General features: G+C 27.3%; 2 protein-coding genes and 1 long non-coding RNA gene across 5 annotated transcripts in view; 1 reads left to right on the forward strand and 2 right to left on the reverse strand.

Annotated features, from left to right (window-relative positions):
- Positions 1-1,418: 1,418 nt before the first annotated feature.
- On the reverse strand, positions 1,419-4,589 carry LOC114128506 (uncharacterized). The gene is made up of 5 exons (XM_027993027.2): positions 4,453-4,589; positions 4,253-4,381; positions 4,013-4,140; positions 3,169-3,456; positions 1,419-2,173 (listed from the first exon to the last, which is right to left on the reverse strand). The coding sequence occupies exons 1-5, from the start codon at positions 4,465-4,467 to the stop codon at positions 1,942-1,944; spliced, it is 792 nt and encodes a 263-aa protein (XP_027848828.1). The 5' UTR covers positions 4,468-4,589; the 3' UTR covers positions 1,419-1,941.
- A 2,710-nt stretch (positions 4,590-7,299) lies between these two features.
- On the reverse strand, positions 7,300-10,451 carry LOC126552235 (uncharacterized). The gene is made up of 4 exons (XR_007606067.1): positions 9,662-10,451; positions 9,475-9,596; positions 7,798-7,885; positions 7,300-7,721 (listed from the first exon to the last, which is right to left on the reverse strand). It is a non-coding gene; the product is annotated as an uncharacterized LOC126552235 (long non-coding RNA).
- Positions 10,452-10,741: 290 nt separating this feature from the next.
- LOC114128507 (filamin-A) overlaps positions 10,742-19,130 on the forward strand; it is a 98,273-nt gene continuing 89,884 nt past the window's right edge. For 2 of the 3 annotated variants that reach the window (XM_050206934.1, XM_050206930.1), the window contains exon 1: positions 10,742-11,145. The gene's annotated coding sequence lies outside the window, so the exon portion shown is untranslated. The remainder of the gene's footprint in view (positions 11,146-19,130) is intronic. The other variant, XM_050206931.1, reaches the window with a different exon arrangement.

Genomic DNA, 19,130 nt, shown 5'->3' on the forward strand with positions numbered 1-19,130 from the left:
CGTACAATATACTTACATTTGCCGATTGAAAAAATACATTTTTCTTTAAACAACAATTTTAAGTTAAATTTTTAACTATATTTCATTGGTCCATCGACTATTTATTTTCTTAAATATATTTAATAGTAGGAACAATTTTTCTTTATTCGAATAAATATTATGTACCTGTAAACATTTATGAAAATTATAATGTATTATATATTTAACGTTTTGTACTACACGACTGCTCTTCGCTGAGGTACTCATGGATGTTATAACTTATTATAATATTGTTTTTTACATAAATATTACCATAATATATAACTATTATTATTATTTTTATTAATACTACTATATTATAATAAATTGTTTATTCATCATAGTTTATAAATACTTTAGTTTACTATCACAGTTATTAAAACCAATAATATATAATATATCTTAAAAAAAATAGTGACTTTTATTATTTGTTTACATTCAACCTAATCCTACATTTTTACATAATACACTATTTGTATTTATAAATACCAAGCATTATTAATAATGATTAAGAAGTATGTATTGAAATAAATGGATTATAATACATTTATAAGTGTATGTAAGTATGTTGCTGTGAATAAGGAATGTGGTTAGTTTTTGGTAAACGTAAACAAGTTTAAAACTTCTTAACATTTTCTAGTTAATGTTGAGTGTTAACATATTAGCACATAATAGCACTTTTAAAAGGATGTAGTCAACATATATGCATAATACATATTATATATATAAATAAATGTTTTTTGCCTATTTGTCTACTAAGAAACGAAAACTATATTATTAAACAATTGTTAATAATAATTACCTATATTAATAGACTCATCGAAACTAAGAAGGTGAGTATAGCTTATTTTATTAACCCCTCTAAGTTGCTCTAAGCCCTAAGGGGAATTAAACATAAATTTAGTTTTGGCTAAAGGAAAACGATTTTTTTTTTTTTTTTTTGTTATTTAAATTGTAATTGTGGTTACAGATTATATTAATATTAATATAATAAATTTGATAAAAATAAAAAACAATTTTTATAATCAAATACTTATGAACATAATTACAATATTATGATTACCTTTTATGATTTAGTATCTCATGTTTACTATCTTATGATTTAAACACATAAAATGAATGCATATCGATTTTAATGATATTAAATTTACGTAGGTTTTAAGTATTCGTTGAATATGTTCCCATTTTTAAGTTTACATAAAAAAAAATGCAGAATTAAGGATTTGAAAATATTGCATTTATTATATTATTATTTATTACTAATAATTTGATAATATTTCATAGTTATAATAATATATATTTTACTATACATTTATGTATTACATCAATTTGTATAACTCGAAATTTTATTTTGTTTTTCTTTAAAATTCTAACATTACGTATATTAAGTTGATAAACTTAATGCATATCAAAAAAAAAAAAAAACCGGTGTTGATATATTTTTAATATTTTTTGACAGATGTAAAGTTAAATATTGAGGGATTTTGTTTTAAATTTTCAAGAATTTCGATATATATATATATATACATTTTTTTTTTTTATATAATACATCTCTCACTAATTATAAACGAATGAACAATGTATATGTAGTGTGCGTAGAAGGCATCGTCAAGTAGTATATATATATAATGTTATAATACGTCACGACTCGTCAATGTTTACATTATCATTATTATAATAATTATTATGATATTATATTAGGTACCGTCGTAATTTTTGTCATTCATAGTAAAACCTGCCTATTTGCATATGTGTGTGTGTGTGTTACACGCGTATAATATGATTATACAGCACCCCTGCAAGGTGCCTAGTGAATCGTGCGGGGTGTAACAGTGCATATGCGTGACGGTACGTATATTATTATTATCAATTAATATTATCACGAGTCGACGACGGAGGGGAGAGGGGGGGGGCTTGCGACCGTCAGAAAAACGACACTTCGTCGCACTCGTTGAAGCCGGTGTGATATCCGCCGTACCGCACCATGAACTTGTTGCGCACCTCGTAGTGAATGCGACTGTTGTTCTTTTTGACGAAGAAATGATGATTGGTGCCGTGCGACGCAGTGCAGTCCACCGCGTCCGAGTACAGATTTATCGTGCCGACGGACGCCGAAGACCGGATCTCGAACTTGTCGCGCCCTTCTTTGATCACTCTGCGTTAAACAAACGATAATATTCCCGACGTCAATATTAATATCGTATATATATACGGCTGAAAACCGAAGGACTAGAAACTTTTGTCATATTGTCGTACACGATCGGTGTTAAAAATAAAAAATACGATCAGTCCGTTTTTTGTATTCGTCAATATCAGTCTCGTTCCGAGTACCTATAGTCAGGCCCGTAGCCAGACCAAATTTTCAGGAGGGGCAAAGTAAACTTTTTTGGGGGGGCATTATATATAAAAACAATGTCTTTCTTATATTTTTTTTATATTTTTAGAGGGGGCAACGACTGGGTTTAGGGGGGGGGGGTAACGCCCCTTCTCGCCCCCCCCCCCGTGTCTACGGGCCTGCCTATAGTCATTATGTCCTAAACGCGACAACGACAATGGAATCGGTGCAACTCAAACGAGCGGTGAACGCTTATAAAAACATATTATATATACACATTTAAAACCGTATAGTTGAACCCGGTTATAAAATATATTGCCAAGCACCACTAGTCAAACATTCGTGATACTACTACTGACGTTTAGTTTAACTTCTAAGCATTAAATTTTCAAATATTTATTATAACTTTAAAATTATACATAGCAATCAACATGCCTAAGTATAAGTCTTTAGGCTATACCACAAATAACAAAATACATTCTAATTTTAACTGAAACTAACGTATAATTAAAAAAAAAAGTTTTAAGTTTTAATTGCTTATTTTGGTTTCAGTAAACAATTAAAGTAATTTGTATATTTAAAATAAGAGAATGAAAACCATTAATTATTTTTGTACTCAAAAAAGTTTAAGCTACTGCTATCGTCTTACCATAATTTCAGAATAACAATAGAATGTTTTTTTACGACCCACTATCATTATCTAAGCTTAATAGATCTTCAAAATATTATCAAACCAAATATTAAAATGTCAGCCGTTAACCGAACTTATGATCCAAAACGAAAAATGGAAAAAAATTGTTATTTTTTCTGCATACCTGATGAAACCGTGAACGTTCTCTTGTACGACCGACACGTCGTACAGTTTCCATTCCGTACCGGTCTCGAGCACTCTGCTCGAGATGTCCGATAGTAAATCGTTGCACACGTTCACGTACATGGCTCCGTGACGACAGTCTTTGTACAGCACATCCAACGTGATGTCTCGTTCCATGTTCATAAAGCTCTCTGAAAAGTTCGTCCTAACACCAGCTTCGTCCACCAAGTACACCAGCGGGCTTTTGATGGCCTTGAAGTGGATGCCGGAAGGTCTTATTTTCGCCAACCTTAATGGCAATACAACACACGTTAACGACAAAAGTGTAAGTTGAGCATGTTATATTATAATTATTATTACGTATGTATAAGTTAAAGAGGTACAACACATTTAAGATTTTCTTTCTCGTGTCCGGTCAACCTATAGGTTATGTAGTAACTCATAAATTTTGTATAATATAATGTATTTCAGTGTTTGGAAAAACGCGATTGTATTTAGCGATTGACATTTGGACTTTTGAATTACTTAGATTAAATAAAATGCAATCGGAATTCTTTTTTTTTTAAGAAATATGAAAGATTTTTACGTCGTTTAAATGAAATTTTATAAAATTTAACATCTGCTAAGTTCAAATTTCAATCTTGAATTGAAAAATTTACCTATTAGTGGAATTTATATGGAACCAATGCATACAATATGTGAAAGCCGTTTTTAAAGTAAAAATAATAACGAATTTAATACTGTTTTCGAAATTCTCGTTATATATAAACTATATAAAAACAGTATGATAGATATGTTTATTAATTTAATATTTTCATTAAAATTTACTATACCGAAGTTCTTACTTGTGATTCCCAAAATGCATGTCGTTCGCCCGTACGTGTACGATTTCATCTTTTTTGAACATAAAACCGACAGGATGCATCACTGCCGATATGTTACCTGTTGCATTTACGGCTGCCACAGCGTTCGCCTGCAACCGTCGTAATCCGAACGGGTAAATATAATATTGTTCGTTTGATTTTATTTTTACATCGTTCTAGTACGAGAATAACTTAGTTCTTTATTTATTTTATGGGCATTACCTTTTGATTGGTCACTCTGATCGATCCATCAAGAGTAATGTCTACGGAAATTCCGTTTTTGAATTGAAACGATATCGTACCCTGTAAGGTATTCTTAACAATATCACCGTTATTACTGTTTTTCAATTTCTAAAACGAAAAATACAAAAATTACACTTAGCCAATAGTGATAAGTAGATATTTTGTCACGATGCGCTTACTATGGTTGTCGTCATCACACACAATAACTTGATAAATTTAATAACAAAAAATATTATGACAAGTATAGAACAATTTCGAAACGGATTTTGATGTGACTTTTGTCACAAATGAACAATATAACACGTAACCATAACGATTGGCTACAATTTACTAAATGACAATTAATGATCGCTAAACATTAAAACGACTGAAAAATAATCTGATTTTGAGTAAAGCCCGCTGCCGTTAATATTTTTAAATGTTCAGTTAATTAAGGATTTTTGAGATTTTTTAATATAAACTATTATGAATTCAAATTTTAAAAGACAAATTAAAAAATCGTAATACATTTTACATCTTAAAAATACAATGACGTGTAGGTAATATACATTTAAATATAAAAAAAAATTATTATTACCTATATGGTTATTATTTAGATTTTTATCGTAGGTAGTAAAGTATGTACCAACAAATAATAGTAAAATATATTAAATACGAATATTGTCATATTATTTAAACAATACTCACATTTTGTTTAGGTCAATGAATCAGTTGAACTAAGGCACCAAAATATAATATTAGGCAACTATGCTGACACAAACGATGAGGAGTCCTCCGTATCGTAGTAGTTATAGGTTAGTCCGACGATCCGGGAAAATTTAAGTTGTTCACTATGTTTTCGAGTTATAATGTTGTTATACAGTTATGTAAAATATGAGCAATGATTTATTTTTCAATAAATTAGAAATAATTCTCTAATAAACAAGACTTAAAACAATAGTAAAATTTAAAAGTAGCTATTATAATATTATTATAAATTAGATATTCATGAAGAGCCCGGTTTTTATGAAAAATTGTTATAGAATATGAACTTATTTGTGCATCAAAAGTGTATTATATGCAAGAATGTAGTTTAACCAAAAGAGTGTATCAAGTATTTTATATAGAAAATTATAAATGTATGATTGAAAAAACTGATCAAAATTCAAATTATTCTGTATCTGCAATATTGTAATTTTTTTAAAAAGGTAGAACATATAATTTATTTATTTATTTTATTTATTAGAATTACCACCAATCGACTTTTTACAATGTTACCTAAAGGAATACAAGATATTATGGATATGGTGTTAGGATAAACTTAACTAAGGTCTAAGAATAATAAAATATCGAAATGACAATAACAGGAAACGTGTAGAAACATGCAAAAATGTGCGCCTTAATAATAAAAGTATTAATGTAAGTTTGCTCCGATGACACCTAATATGTCATTACAACCGGTGTCATTATAAACGGTTTCTACTATATAAATTGTTGAAATTTAATGAATAAAGTGAAGACACTTAATTTTTACTCCTACGTCTGTATTTAAAACTGTATAGTGCATTGTAGCTTGAAAATAAAACTAGATATATAACCTTAGCAACAAATATTAACAATTAATAAATATTATTTTATTTTTTATAGTTCAAGAAAATCTTGATTAGTTAGATAGTTAGGTATATAGTTTAACTAAATTATTTCATTAACAATTAAAAAGAGGAAAAAGTAATTCAGTGTGATTAAAATTATATTTTGTGATCCTTTAAGTTTTAGAACATTGGTAAAAAATTTCAGATTACTCTACTACAAAATTAACGATACTAAATTTTCAAAAAAACAATTCTTTACAATGAAGAAAGTCAAAACAAACCCTATAAAAAATGAAAATATTTCAAATAAACATGTATTTTTTGTAATGGGTATTTTATTTTACTCTAAGATACTTAAAATCATAGAAAAAATGATTCTATGTAAATACGTTTTGTCTATGTTAAGTATGAGCCAAAGAGAGAAAACAAATAATGCGCTGACATCCTCTTAATACTAAATCAAATAATAATAATTGGTGATCGATTTCTAAGAATGTATTAGATAATTATTACTTCATTACGAATATAGAATGTGTATCATATTTCATAAATGTGTATTGTCGTTTTCTGATATAGTTACGCATAGGTAATGTGCTGAAAAAATCTATTTACCGAATTTTGAGTTAATAAAATGTCCAATATATTGGTATATCGATTAGAAAGTATAACCGCATCAATGAAACTTCAATATTACAAAAATCATTTCGCAGTAAGTTAATCTTAAAAAATTTTTACTTCGTTAAATCTATCACCGAACCAGAGAAAGTTATTTTGCCTTAAATTAATGTATTTTTTTTTTAATAGTATTATCTACAGCCTACGGTATAGCTCGAGTGCCCCAATGGCTTGGTGTTAAACATGAGTGTAAGAATAATTGCCTACACTGAGACATTTCGGGCGTAATGAATTATGTAATTGTAATAAAAAGTTCTAATAATGAGTAATAATTATTGGGAACGACTTATCACCTCCAAAATGAACATGTCCTCGATGAAAGTTATAACCACCAAGGTACATATAGTATTCGATATAGGAGTTGAAATAAATTACTAACTTCCCAAATCGATAATATTGTTATAGTATAATATATTACAACATTAATAATAATATTATAGTTTACAAAAAGCTTTCATCATCTACTATAATACATTAAACTATAACAATATTATAGACTTGGGAAGTAAGTAATTTTTTTCAACTATGTAGTTAAAGTTAATTACTTAAATATAAAAATAAATTAAATTATTTCTTAAAAATCACTCTAACTTAAGTTAGAAGTAAATCTTTTTTATAGTTTAAAATATAAATACCTATATATAAAACCACAAGATTAAATGATTGATTTTTATCCATGTGAATCAATTTTTAACAATTTATGAACGTAAAATATTGTACGTTAAAATTTTTGAGATAAAACACAGAAAAAACTTTATAAGGAATTAAAATATGGGATTTATTTATATTACATGAATATTTCAATTTACCAATATCATCTTTTTATGCGTAAAATATGACCAAGTATAGCTATGGTCTATACTATAGTCTATAGTCTAATAATAATAATAATAAATAATACATTTAATATGAAATTATAAGTATTTTATTACATTTTGCTCATACATCTGTATTGACTGTCTGCCTTATGTATTTTGTATTGTTATGTGCAGGTATTGACTTTATTGCTTAAATTTTCCATATGGGAAATGTTGTGTAGTAGCGGAAGTAAATCTCTTCTCTCGTATAATTGTATAAAAATGATCGATTGTCGTATTTCCCTAGAAATTTTACATAAACATCGGTACCATTTACGTAGTCCACTATTCCTGCATAGTAAGTGCTCTTTTTGTAGCGTTCACAGCTATTTCAGGGATCAGTCGCTAAACAAATAATAATTTTTTGTAAGGTCAAATACCTAACATTATACATTTATACATGTTTGTGAAAATAACCTACCCAATCATTTGTGATGCATTGTTTTTTCGTAACTTCTTGTGACACATTGGTAGTATTTTCACAGTCGCTCGATCAATCGGCTCTTAAACTTAAATATATTATAGAAATATTATAATAAAGAAAAATTAATAAAATATTATACATTTTTACAAAAGTTTAAAATTGAATTAACATGTTGTACACAATAGTTATTTATTATTAATAGAAACTATAATTAATAAATTTTTAAAAAAGTTATAAAATTATTGTATAAATATAAATATAATATATTTAATGAATTTTATTTTAAGTATATCAAGTATTAATATCAGTATCTTGAAAATTACTTAAAATGATTGCATATACAAATAATTTATCATAGTATAAATATTATTATTACCATATAATAACATATTATTGTGGAACTATTTAGTTACAGATATATAAAATAATATATGTATAATATTTTATATATATTCTGTGTATTTAGTAATTATCTATTTTAAATTTAAAAATAATCATACATTTTTTTTAGTCTATTGTTGTCTTATATTTTTGGAGCCCGAAACAATGTATTTTTTTCCTTCGCTAGCATATTCTGTTTACAACCCGGCACAAAACATATATTTGGCATTTTTAATTAATTAATTTACCTATTAAACTTTTGAAAAAAATAATCAAGAGTCAATTGAGTCAGGCTCAATAGTCAATAGTAAATAATGAACGTTTAAATATACAGTCATAGTTCTTACAATAATTCTAATAAATTTGGAACAATATTGGGAAGTGATTATTATTTTAAATACTGTTTGTTATGACTGGAGTCTGGAAGTCTAACTCTATATATTATTTATTTAATTGAATTCGTGCCCAAATATAACATTTTTATTTATTTAAACTTGTTAGTATAAATTTATAATATAATCATATTTCATATGAATAATCATGAAATTTAAACAATAATATTATATTATAAAGTCCATATTCAACGCACCGAAATAGGAAATAATAAATTAATGTAGCCGGCCTTCGAGTAATATGGCGGTGCCTGGCGGTATTCATGTTAACTAAAATAGTGCCGTCAAAAATCGCGTCACTTTTTTCAAGGAGGGTATCACCTTCTCTTCTCTACATCGTGTACCTACTCTACAATACGATATGTCTATAATATACTTACGGCAGTAGCAAGCACGTATCCAGGATCAATTTCGAGGGGGTTTTAAAATATTTTTAATACATGAACTAAAAATACATAAAGACGTATGTAGTTAGTTTTTGTTATATTATAAATATATACCTACTTTAAATATTTCGGGGGGGAGGGGGGGGGGGGGTTGAACCCCTAAAACCCCCCTGTATACGGGCCTGGGCAGTAGTGCAGTACAACACCCATTGTTATACCTATCTTATACCATTAATTTTACTACATAGATTTTACCAAACATTATTGTTAAAATATCTAATTAGGGAATTTCATATGAATACATAACGTGTATATAATTGCATACCTATATATTATTTTTCCTACAATATTTTGTTTGCGAGACAGTACACTCATCACAGTCCCGCGCACGCTCGTCGTCGTGACGATCGGCATTGATGATGGTATAGTTTGCCGCCTCAATATTATAATATTATGTCATACAGCGAATACTATACTACAATAATAATATTAATCTATGTGAATATCATAGGTACCTTCACTTATGCACGGCGTATAAACTATAAACCTATTTTGAAACGGTCCGGCAGGCAGGTCGCTGGTGTGTTTCGAGACCATATTTGGCCGTGCTGGATTTGTATTAACTGTTTGCCTGGACCTGGTACAGTATTCAACATAATGATATTATTATAATATACACACATTCACATCGGTACTACTTACACGTGTAATACTATTAAACATTTTCTAATGACGTAGGAAAGTGGGTGTCGCTGTAGCACGTGCACAGAATTGTGAGCAAGGTAATTGTCAATTTAGTAATAGGGTACCTACTTCGATTATGGTATATTATTATTCATTATTGTAATAGGTATTTTTACAGTGATTGGGTGAAGTAACCAATGCTGTTACCTAGTAAGTATTGTTCAACACAAAATAAGTATTTTACCTCCCGGAATTTCATTTTCTTTTTATTGTATCAAATACCCCCTACTATATTATATTTATTTTAATTAGGTATCACAAGTAAAAACTTTTACACTAATATTTTATGCTAGATATTTATTTCTAAAAATATTTAAATAAAGGCTTTCCAAAAGTACTTGGTGAATTATTAATAGATATAGATAGGTACACAAACGTAAGCTGTACAAGAACTTTTTTTTTAATTCACGAAATTTAACTTGGAAAAATAGGGTTGGTACGCTATATCCAGTCAATAGGACTCTCCTCTCATATTATAGAAGAAATAGAAAAATACTATACCATAGTACTGTCAAATGGTCTATAAAAATCTTCCTCGAGGAACATAACAACATTATGAGACATTATATACTACAAATCTAAAAGATTAAACCTTCACGCCATGGCTGTATTATTTCCAAAAACTAATTTGCAGTAAAATGTGCGTAAGAATAAATTGGACGCTTCACTCTCCGTTCTACTTTTAGTTCATATTATGCAAATTTTAATATTTATAAACACACACACACACACATATATATATATTATAATATACGTACACATTATTATTATTATTATTGTAAACATTACGCTGTGACGGTGGTCGTCCGTGGAATTTCGTCGAAAATTACACACTCAAGTGAGTGTGTCTAAGTCCGTTTCTTGGTGTGAGTCCGCCGTATGTGCATACGCGTCCCGTGAGAGTCGCAGCCGCCGCCGCCGCCGCCGCGAAGGATTTATTTTTAAATCTCCCGCCGCCTCCGTCTCGCAGCGGCCATCAAAACATCCCAAAGCCACGCGACTTTGGCGGGCCGACGACAAATGTACACGGCTGCTCCTCAGTGTCGCAACGGCAGTAGCTACAGCAACAACGAAATCAACGACGGCGACGGCATCACTGTTCTCGTCCAAAGACAATCGAAATATTAAAGAAAATTTTAATAATATTGGCGTCGCGTTTTTCGCGTTCATATTTATAACGTCTTTTGAACGGCACACTCGTCGCGCCGTCAACGCGTCGGGATAAAATAAAACCGTATTCAATTTCGTATTTATTTATTTATTTATTTATTTTTTATTAAATTTTCTTTTACAACTACAGCGGTCGCATCCGATCGCGTACGATATAACATAAGTAGACGTTTATAAATTGTTGCGTCGCCGTTAATAGCTGCAATAACGCCACCATCAGTACTTAGAGATCCAGCTGCAGCCAAACACAGACAACTCCACGGGTCTTACCGGTATGTATATGCATTTTAATAGAATATTATATTATTGTAATACATTTTTGTAACCAAAAATGTAGACTGATCGATAACAAAAAAAAAATTGATAGAGAAAATGAAAATTGATTGGTTTATGGATTTTTTTCGGTTTTAGTTAGATCGGTAAAAACAATTATTGGCATGAGACAACAAATATTTTTTCAGTTATTCAAATTGTTTTAACCATGCGCTATAATAGATACCTAGACTCATATGATCAAACTTATAACTATAAATATTAATTTTTTAAGTTTCTTATCTAAATTCCATATGATGATATTACCTATAATTCACAACTTGAATATTACTTTTTTCAACTTCAATATTTTAAAAACATTATAATATTTCCGGTAAATAAGAATTCTTTACACCAACATTAACACACTTCTTTCATTGATATATCATCAAACTATATTTTCTAAATGTCATTTTGTATCTATTACCTTCTTGTTTACCTACCTAATGCTGATAATGGTTAATTGTGGTAACCGTGATTATATTATAATATTATGTATAACTTACTCTACTCTACTATATATGTATATTATATACATTGGTACAAATAGCACATTTCGATTTTGATTAATTAATAATTATATCATGCATTATGTAGTGTTTGGATGTAATTGTCATATGCATATGATATTAAAAAACAAATCAGATGTGAACAACTGTGAAACTTTTGATTCTGCATATTTATTTTGTATTTTATCTGTATATAACTATCATCATAAACCAGTAAATAATATTATACATCCGCTCGATATTTCTATTTTCTAATTGTTATTAGAAAAAAGGTTATACGTATTAGATAATTGGTTCTTACTAAAAACAGATAAGGAAAGAAATTTATGAAGAATGTAAGAATTATAATAATAATATAGTATTGGCTATAGGCATATTAACCATTACGACAGTAAGTTATTGTGTGTTACATGTCTTATGATTTATACGTATCACACAATATCCACATTCTACGTGCAACTATACAGACTATAGCTATACTACCAATTTTTAGCATGTTAATTCGTGTTTTGACAGCATACATTATAAACAAAAATAGAAGGAATATTTGAATGATAAGTTCAAAAATATTGTAAATACCTTATCATGAAAAATTGAAAGAATAACATGTTCTTAAAAGGATGTCAGTGCATTGTTTTCTCTCGCTAGTCTATTCACTACACAGACAAAATGTATTTAAGCAAAAAATACAGAGAATAATATTGTTGAAGGTATGATACATTTATTTGTTTCAAAAAAGTTTAATTTTAATTTTTAAAGTCGAATAAAAATTCTAGTTATAATTCAATACATAACCGATATGTCAAGCCCTCAAAAATATTATTCTCTATAATTTTTTTAATTGGTGATTTTATTCCAAGATTACTAAAATATCATAGAAGATGATTTAACGCGAGTGTGTTTTATCTATTTGTGGCGAGTGGACTGAAAGAGGAAATAAATATCAGATACTTTAAAAATATATAATTTGTCATTTAAGAGTATGTTGATAAATAAAAGTAATCACCCTGTATATTATATTTATATTTAATACTTTTACATTCAGAAGTAACCATATTGGTACGAATGGTGCGCGTGTTTTCTCCCGAGGAATTATATCTAAGGTACCCATATATATATATATACGTATATATTTATTATATATTAAGTATATAATTATACATTACATTATATCATACAACATACGCGTACAATATATATTATAACTTCGACCTCGGATCACCAATAATATGAAACCATGAATAGACATATCATGACCAATACGTTAAATATTAACGCTACGTCGCTATGTATTTCTATTTAGGAATTGTCAAGACGTATTCGCGTCCATATATGGACAATAATATTATACACCAAACGCTCTATGGATTTAGTTGACGAGTTTGCACTGCACATTGCGTCACGCATAATATATTTTCGTTTGGGCATATAAATAACATTAACAACATTGTACGCGGCGCCGCGCCGTAAGTACACATTTAGTCTTGTGTGATGGGTAAAGTGACGAAGAAATTACCTTGCCCCATCATAACTGCCGCAATTAAACATTTTTTTTATTTTTGGTTTTATAGTGATTTGTTTAATTTTCAACTTTTTTTTTTTTTTAATAATAATTATAAAATAAAAATAAAAATAAATAACATAAAATAATTTGATTATCATGTAATACATATTAATCTTTAAAGTATAATAATATGTCACCCATTGTACGAGTATTGTGAATTTTAAATTGTTATAAGTATAAGTGTTAAAAAATAAAACTGTGAGAAATGAAATCAATTTTATATTACATCTTTTCAAAGATTAAAAATTTACCCTCCTAAAGATTACTATCTAGGGATTTTCTTATTCGTATAGTATATAATAAAAATCATAAAATGCACATATTCGTTATTCGTATAATGCCAAGTCTTATTAATGTATTATACCGAAAGATAGGTAAATTAATTACAAATAAAAAAAGTGTTTTAATTCAACTGACTATAATCGTTCTCTAATAATTTTATCGCGTATTTTACTTAGACGGGTTTTTACTTTCAGTAGTGGGAGTACACAGTTTATAATAACAGACTTACCGTTAGAATGCTGCTCGTCCGTTCGTCTGCTATGTATAGTGACTATTTTCGCGTTTTTACTAAAGATACGATAATCATCATGTTTTTTATTTCGTCTATATTTAAATTCGTATTCAACAAATGTATATTGTGATTTGTGACACACGATCCGTTTGCAGTTGTAGATTACAATAATATGACACAATATGGTAGTAGCCAGTAGGTATAAATATCTACTGACAGACTAACGTTCAATTAATATAATTAACATAATAATATTATTAAGAAACACCACTCGACGTCCAACGAAACAAAATTTAATCTAATCTATATAACAATATTAATAATAGCTTAATGATGATAATTTAAAAATCATAAAATATTCATGATTTACTTAGGTAGCGTAGTATTATTATGATATAATAATACCTATATATTTTATCAAACTGAACAGATGGAAGTTTATAAAATTATTTAAGTGATTATTAATATAAAGTTATTTAATTTATGATATATGTGTCCTATAACGATAGAAACTACTTGAAATCTCCTTTATACTGTATAATTTATTTAATATACAATATTTTTGAACATTTTGATGTACCAAATTCAAAATTTAAACTAATAGTTTTTCAGTTATATAATAGTTTGTACTAAAGATAATGGATTTTAAAAATGGCTTCGTAAAAATATGAATTACATGAAATGTTGGACTTAGTACTATAGCAGTATAGCAAAATTTTTACAAATTATAATTATTGATAGATTATTATTAGTTATTAAAATGCTTTAATTACCAAGTCCTCATATACTTCCTAAGTCAGGAGAATTGTTCGCTAATAGTTTACAGTAAAACAAGAGTATTCATTTGAAAACCAGAAATCTATGTTGAAGTTTCCTTCCTTTTTTTAATGACAAGGCATGTTTGGTGGATAATTATAAAAATATAACTATATGTATATATAGTATGTACATAATATAGTATATACCAGAAGTGTGCAACTTTTTTTTGACCCACGACTTCCAAAAATTATTTATTTTGATATTTTGATAATACGACCCTACCAATTATTCCTACCAACATTATGTAAGTGTATAATATATATTGAAATATTAATGTATACAAACATTCATATGAATTAAATCGTTAATTTTAAGTAATTTTAATACTTCTTTAATTTAATTAATTTTTTTTAACTAATTTAATTAAATATAAAAAAAGTAGGTCAGCATTGCGGTGGAGGAACTTTGTCCATATCGTCCCTTCGGTCCTTGGAAAGGGTAGTGTAATTTTGCAATATTTGATTTAAATTCAATTATTGCATTCAATAAAAAACGATTCTGAGCGGACGAAAGAATATTTTCTATTTCATTAAATATTTAAATATTATTCGTTTCAAAAATACAAAGCGTTAGAAATTGAAATCCTGTTTTTTCGTAATTTGTCGGTGTTTTTCCCGTGACGTTAAATAACTATTGAGAAAATCGAAAAATGACCTCTTTAAAGTACCAGCTCAAGAACATTATCTTTCAAAAAAGGTGCTACACTTGATACTTTTGAGCAAGTTTAGGAGGAGAAAAAGTGTTTACAGAAAAAAAGAGAAATAAACATTGTAAAATCAATACATTCCTCGCTTCACTCAGAATCTAAAATACATAATTAGTTTTATTAAATCTAAAATTAAAAAAATTTCTAAAATTATAACAATGATAATAATCTAACTTTTTCATTTGGTGTTAATTTAATAATTACTCCCTAATAAAATTTTACGACCTCCAGGTTGCGCACCACTGGTATAGTTTATTTTATGTATTCTCTGCACTGTCTATTAAACTACACTTTAGATATTTTTCTATTGTCCAATTCAATATTAAATATACAATATACTATTATATTATATTTTCATATATTAGGTATTTTTATCTATAAGGCGTGTTTAAATAATTTCCCAATCGTTTTCTGTTGGAAATAGTTGTACTTATAATATCGCTTTTGAAACTTCTTTTATTTTTATTTTTATTATTTATGATACATAATATTTTGTGTGTTCTGAATTGATATTATAATTATACATATTTATGAATTTATGTAATATAAAATGATAATTATAATTTAAACTGTAATTAAGTATTCACTATTCGATGGTTAATGTTCTGTAGGAATTTTATTGTATTGCAGTATTATGGCAATGAAATATATTCATAAATCGTCGGAAGTCTTAAACAGTCAAAACTTATCGTTTATAACTCGTGTAGGATATATTTTGGTTTACTAGTGTATACTAATTAATCACCGAATATATTATGGGAATCGAGTGTTTTGTTTAAAACAAGATAAATTAATATACCTTTACATGTACACTTGTTTACATAATATGACTGCTGTTTGTTTAACACATGTTTGTGTTAAAAAGATTTGACGCTTTAAATATTTGTAATACTAAAAAAAATATATCAATAAAAATAGAGATAACTTTTTTTCTATGGTTTATAAAGTAATATATATAATAAACGTCGTGTTTACGTCCTATTTATGAATATAATTGTATTTATACTAAAAAAAAGGAACATTTATTTTGCCCGCCGGTCCGACGTGTATGGATGGGCATTAAAATGATAAGAGTTAAATGAATCAATCGAAATATATTGTTTAAACCGTTTTTATCAGCCTATTATAATAAAAATAATAATTACTAACTTGTGACTCTATGAGTTTGAATAATTAATATAATTATTATATTTCAATTCTATGCTTGAAATATTTGCAAAATATCGTTCCAATACCTTCTGTGGACTTTGATATATAACGGCTAATTTATTTAATAACACAAGTTCGTTCAAATATTGGCCTCATGGTTGGAAAATCTTTCTGCTAGTTGTTGTCTGTTGAATCGTTTTCGTATTTTTCCTTATCCTATGATAAGCATGGATGCAGAAAAAGTTAAAACTCAAAAGGTGTAAATGAAATTAAAAACTTAAAAAGTATTATAAAAAAGCATAACACATACATAAATATAAAAATCGTATAATCGGTATTATTCAATATTCATCAAAGTAAATTTATTGTTACCAACTATTGAAAGAAAATCCAGTATTGGCAAAAATAGATGTTCCAAATTTAAAAAAAAAACTCATTGCGTTATATATGAGTATATAACAAAGTAGTATTGACGATTTGAAACGTTGCCAATACTCGCATTACCTTAACCTCCTTTGTCACCCAAAATCTCGCGTTCAGATTCATGAACGTTCGTAGCTTAGAAACACACGCAACAAATGTCACATCATACTGAAAGTGCAAATCTCAAATTTTAAATTTACTGTATTCGTATAAATCAGTTTATTCTTATGGTACGTCTACATTTGTAAATTTAGTATTTAGTTGAAACTTAGCTCTTAATACTCGTAATAATGATGGTGACTACAATTTATATTATAAAAACAAAATTTATTAATAAAAACTATTAAATTAGTATCAATTTAGTATTCAAAACTTACTACATTTCAAACAATAACAAAATTACAATTATATTTAAAAAAAAAATTATGTTTAATAAAATAATATAAATTAAATCTATACGATACATAGAATTAAAAAAATTTCAGCCTTTTTGGAATACTTTAATTTAGTTAGAATTATCATATTTCTTTAAACAAACTGTTGGTAACAAATGGTAAAGGTCACAGCAGTTATTATACCATAATTTATTACAGTATCTTGGATGTTCATGATACTTCGAATCATTTTTTGAAATCTAAAAATGTTTTTGAAGTATTAAAAACAAATCAATCATGATTTGATTACATAATATGAAACAGTCAAAAAATAAAAATAAATGTACTTAAAATTAACATTTTAAAATAATTGGTTAAAAAGTTAAAATCTGAATCTAAATCTTTGAGTTAGAAAGGACCAATTTTAAGGAGTTTAGTATAGGCAGCATTATGTACGTATTTGCGCGATGTGCAAGCTTAGGCATGAAGGATATAAAAGTAAAAATTATTAATATGGTACCTAGTTTATCGAACACCTACTGTTTATAACGGACATCTCTCATAATGGACAAAATAGATCAAGTCCCTATGATATTTTAACGTGTTTAATCTGTCTATAACAACCTTTTTATGTAGACACGGGCAGTAATATTTCACACAGTTCCAATGGTATGTTAAACGAACAGTATAAATATAATTAGCGTGGTTCTAAATAGTTCATTTATCAAACCTTATACATAATTAAAATATAATGTACAAGGTACGAATTTATAAATTTAATTAAAATTTAATATTTTATTCAAAATAAATGGCATCATACCTATTATATCCTAATAATATCTGAAAAAAATAATTTGCAATTATTATTATTATTAAAATATAATATAATATAGATTTTTATTTATTAGTATTAATTATACAATAATTTTGCTAATTCATATAAAATAATATCCATAATAATATATCATAGGTATTATGCACATATAAATATTTTATTATAAAAACTGTCTATATAATGTCTATAAAGAACGCATTATTGATAGTTCTGAAAGTGTCCGTAATAGACGGATTTCATAATAGTAAATAATAATAATATCATCATTAGCGCATATGCATGTACGTACAGCTTTCAACCAACGCATAATATCTCCACCAGTTACCAACGATTTGTGTAAAAACTAAAAATATATTTTGTTCTAGCACGACCATGAAAAATGAATAGTGGGACAAAAATTCACCTAGTTTTGGTTATACGATTCTTATTTTAAAATAATAGATAAGATTTTTTTCTTAGACACTCAGACGGTAAACATTATTCAAGAAGACTAAAGTTTTTAATAAAAAAAATAATAAAAATAATCTTTGAGTTATAGATACTATATACTCCTCCCTCTAATACTGTTTAAAGGATCGTAGTTTAATTTAAAATTTGAAATTGTACTTTTAAAACTATATTTTGGATTATTGTATTACATACCAATTTATTAGAAAACATAATAAATATTTTTGAGTTAATGTAAAATGTTATTATAAAAAAAAGTATTCTGGATGTAAAAATTCGTTCATTTTTTTTTTATGGGATCGTAAAAATTATATTAACTAAAAAAGTTAAGAGATCGCGTAACCAGCTATGTTCATCTACTAAAAACTTGATAACGCGAAATAAAATCACTTTGTGAATTTTACAAGAATAAACATGTGATTGTAAGCTAATCTTACAAAATTTGATAAGTCTTAGCAGCTTAGGTGAAAACAGCAGAATTTTTGAAAGTAATACTTAATCCCTCAATAGTATTAATAAAAATAATACGTAGCTTCCGAAAAATCCTCTAACTTTATAGTTATTTATGTACAAATACAAATTATACCATTTATATAATTCAATGT

Source organism: Aphis gossypii, chromosome X (genome assembly GCF_020184175.1).
Source record: "Aphis gossypii isolate Hap1 chromosome X, ASM2018417v2, whole genome shotgun sequence".
Classification (NCBI taxonomy): domain Eukaryota; kingdom Metazoa; phylum Arthropoda; class Insecta; order Hemiptera; family Aphididae; genus Aphis; species Aphis gossypii.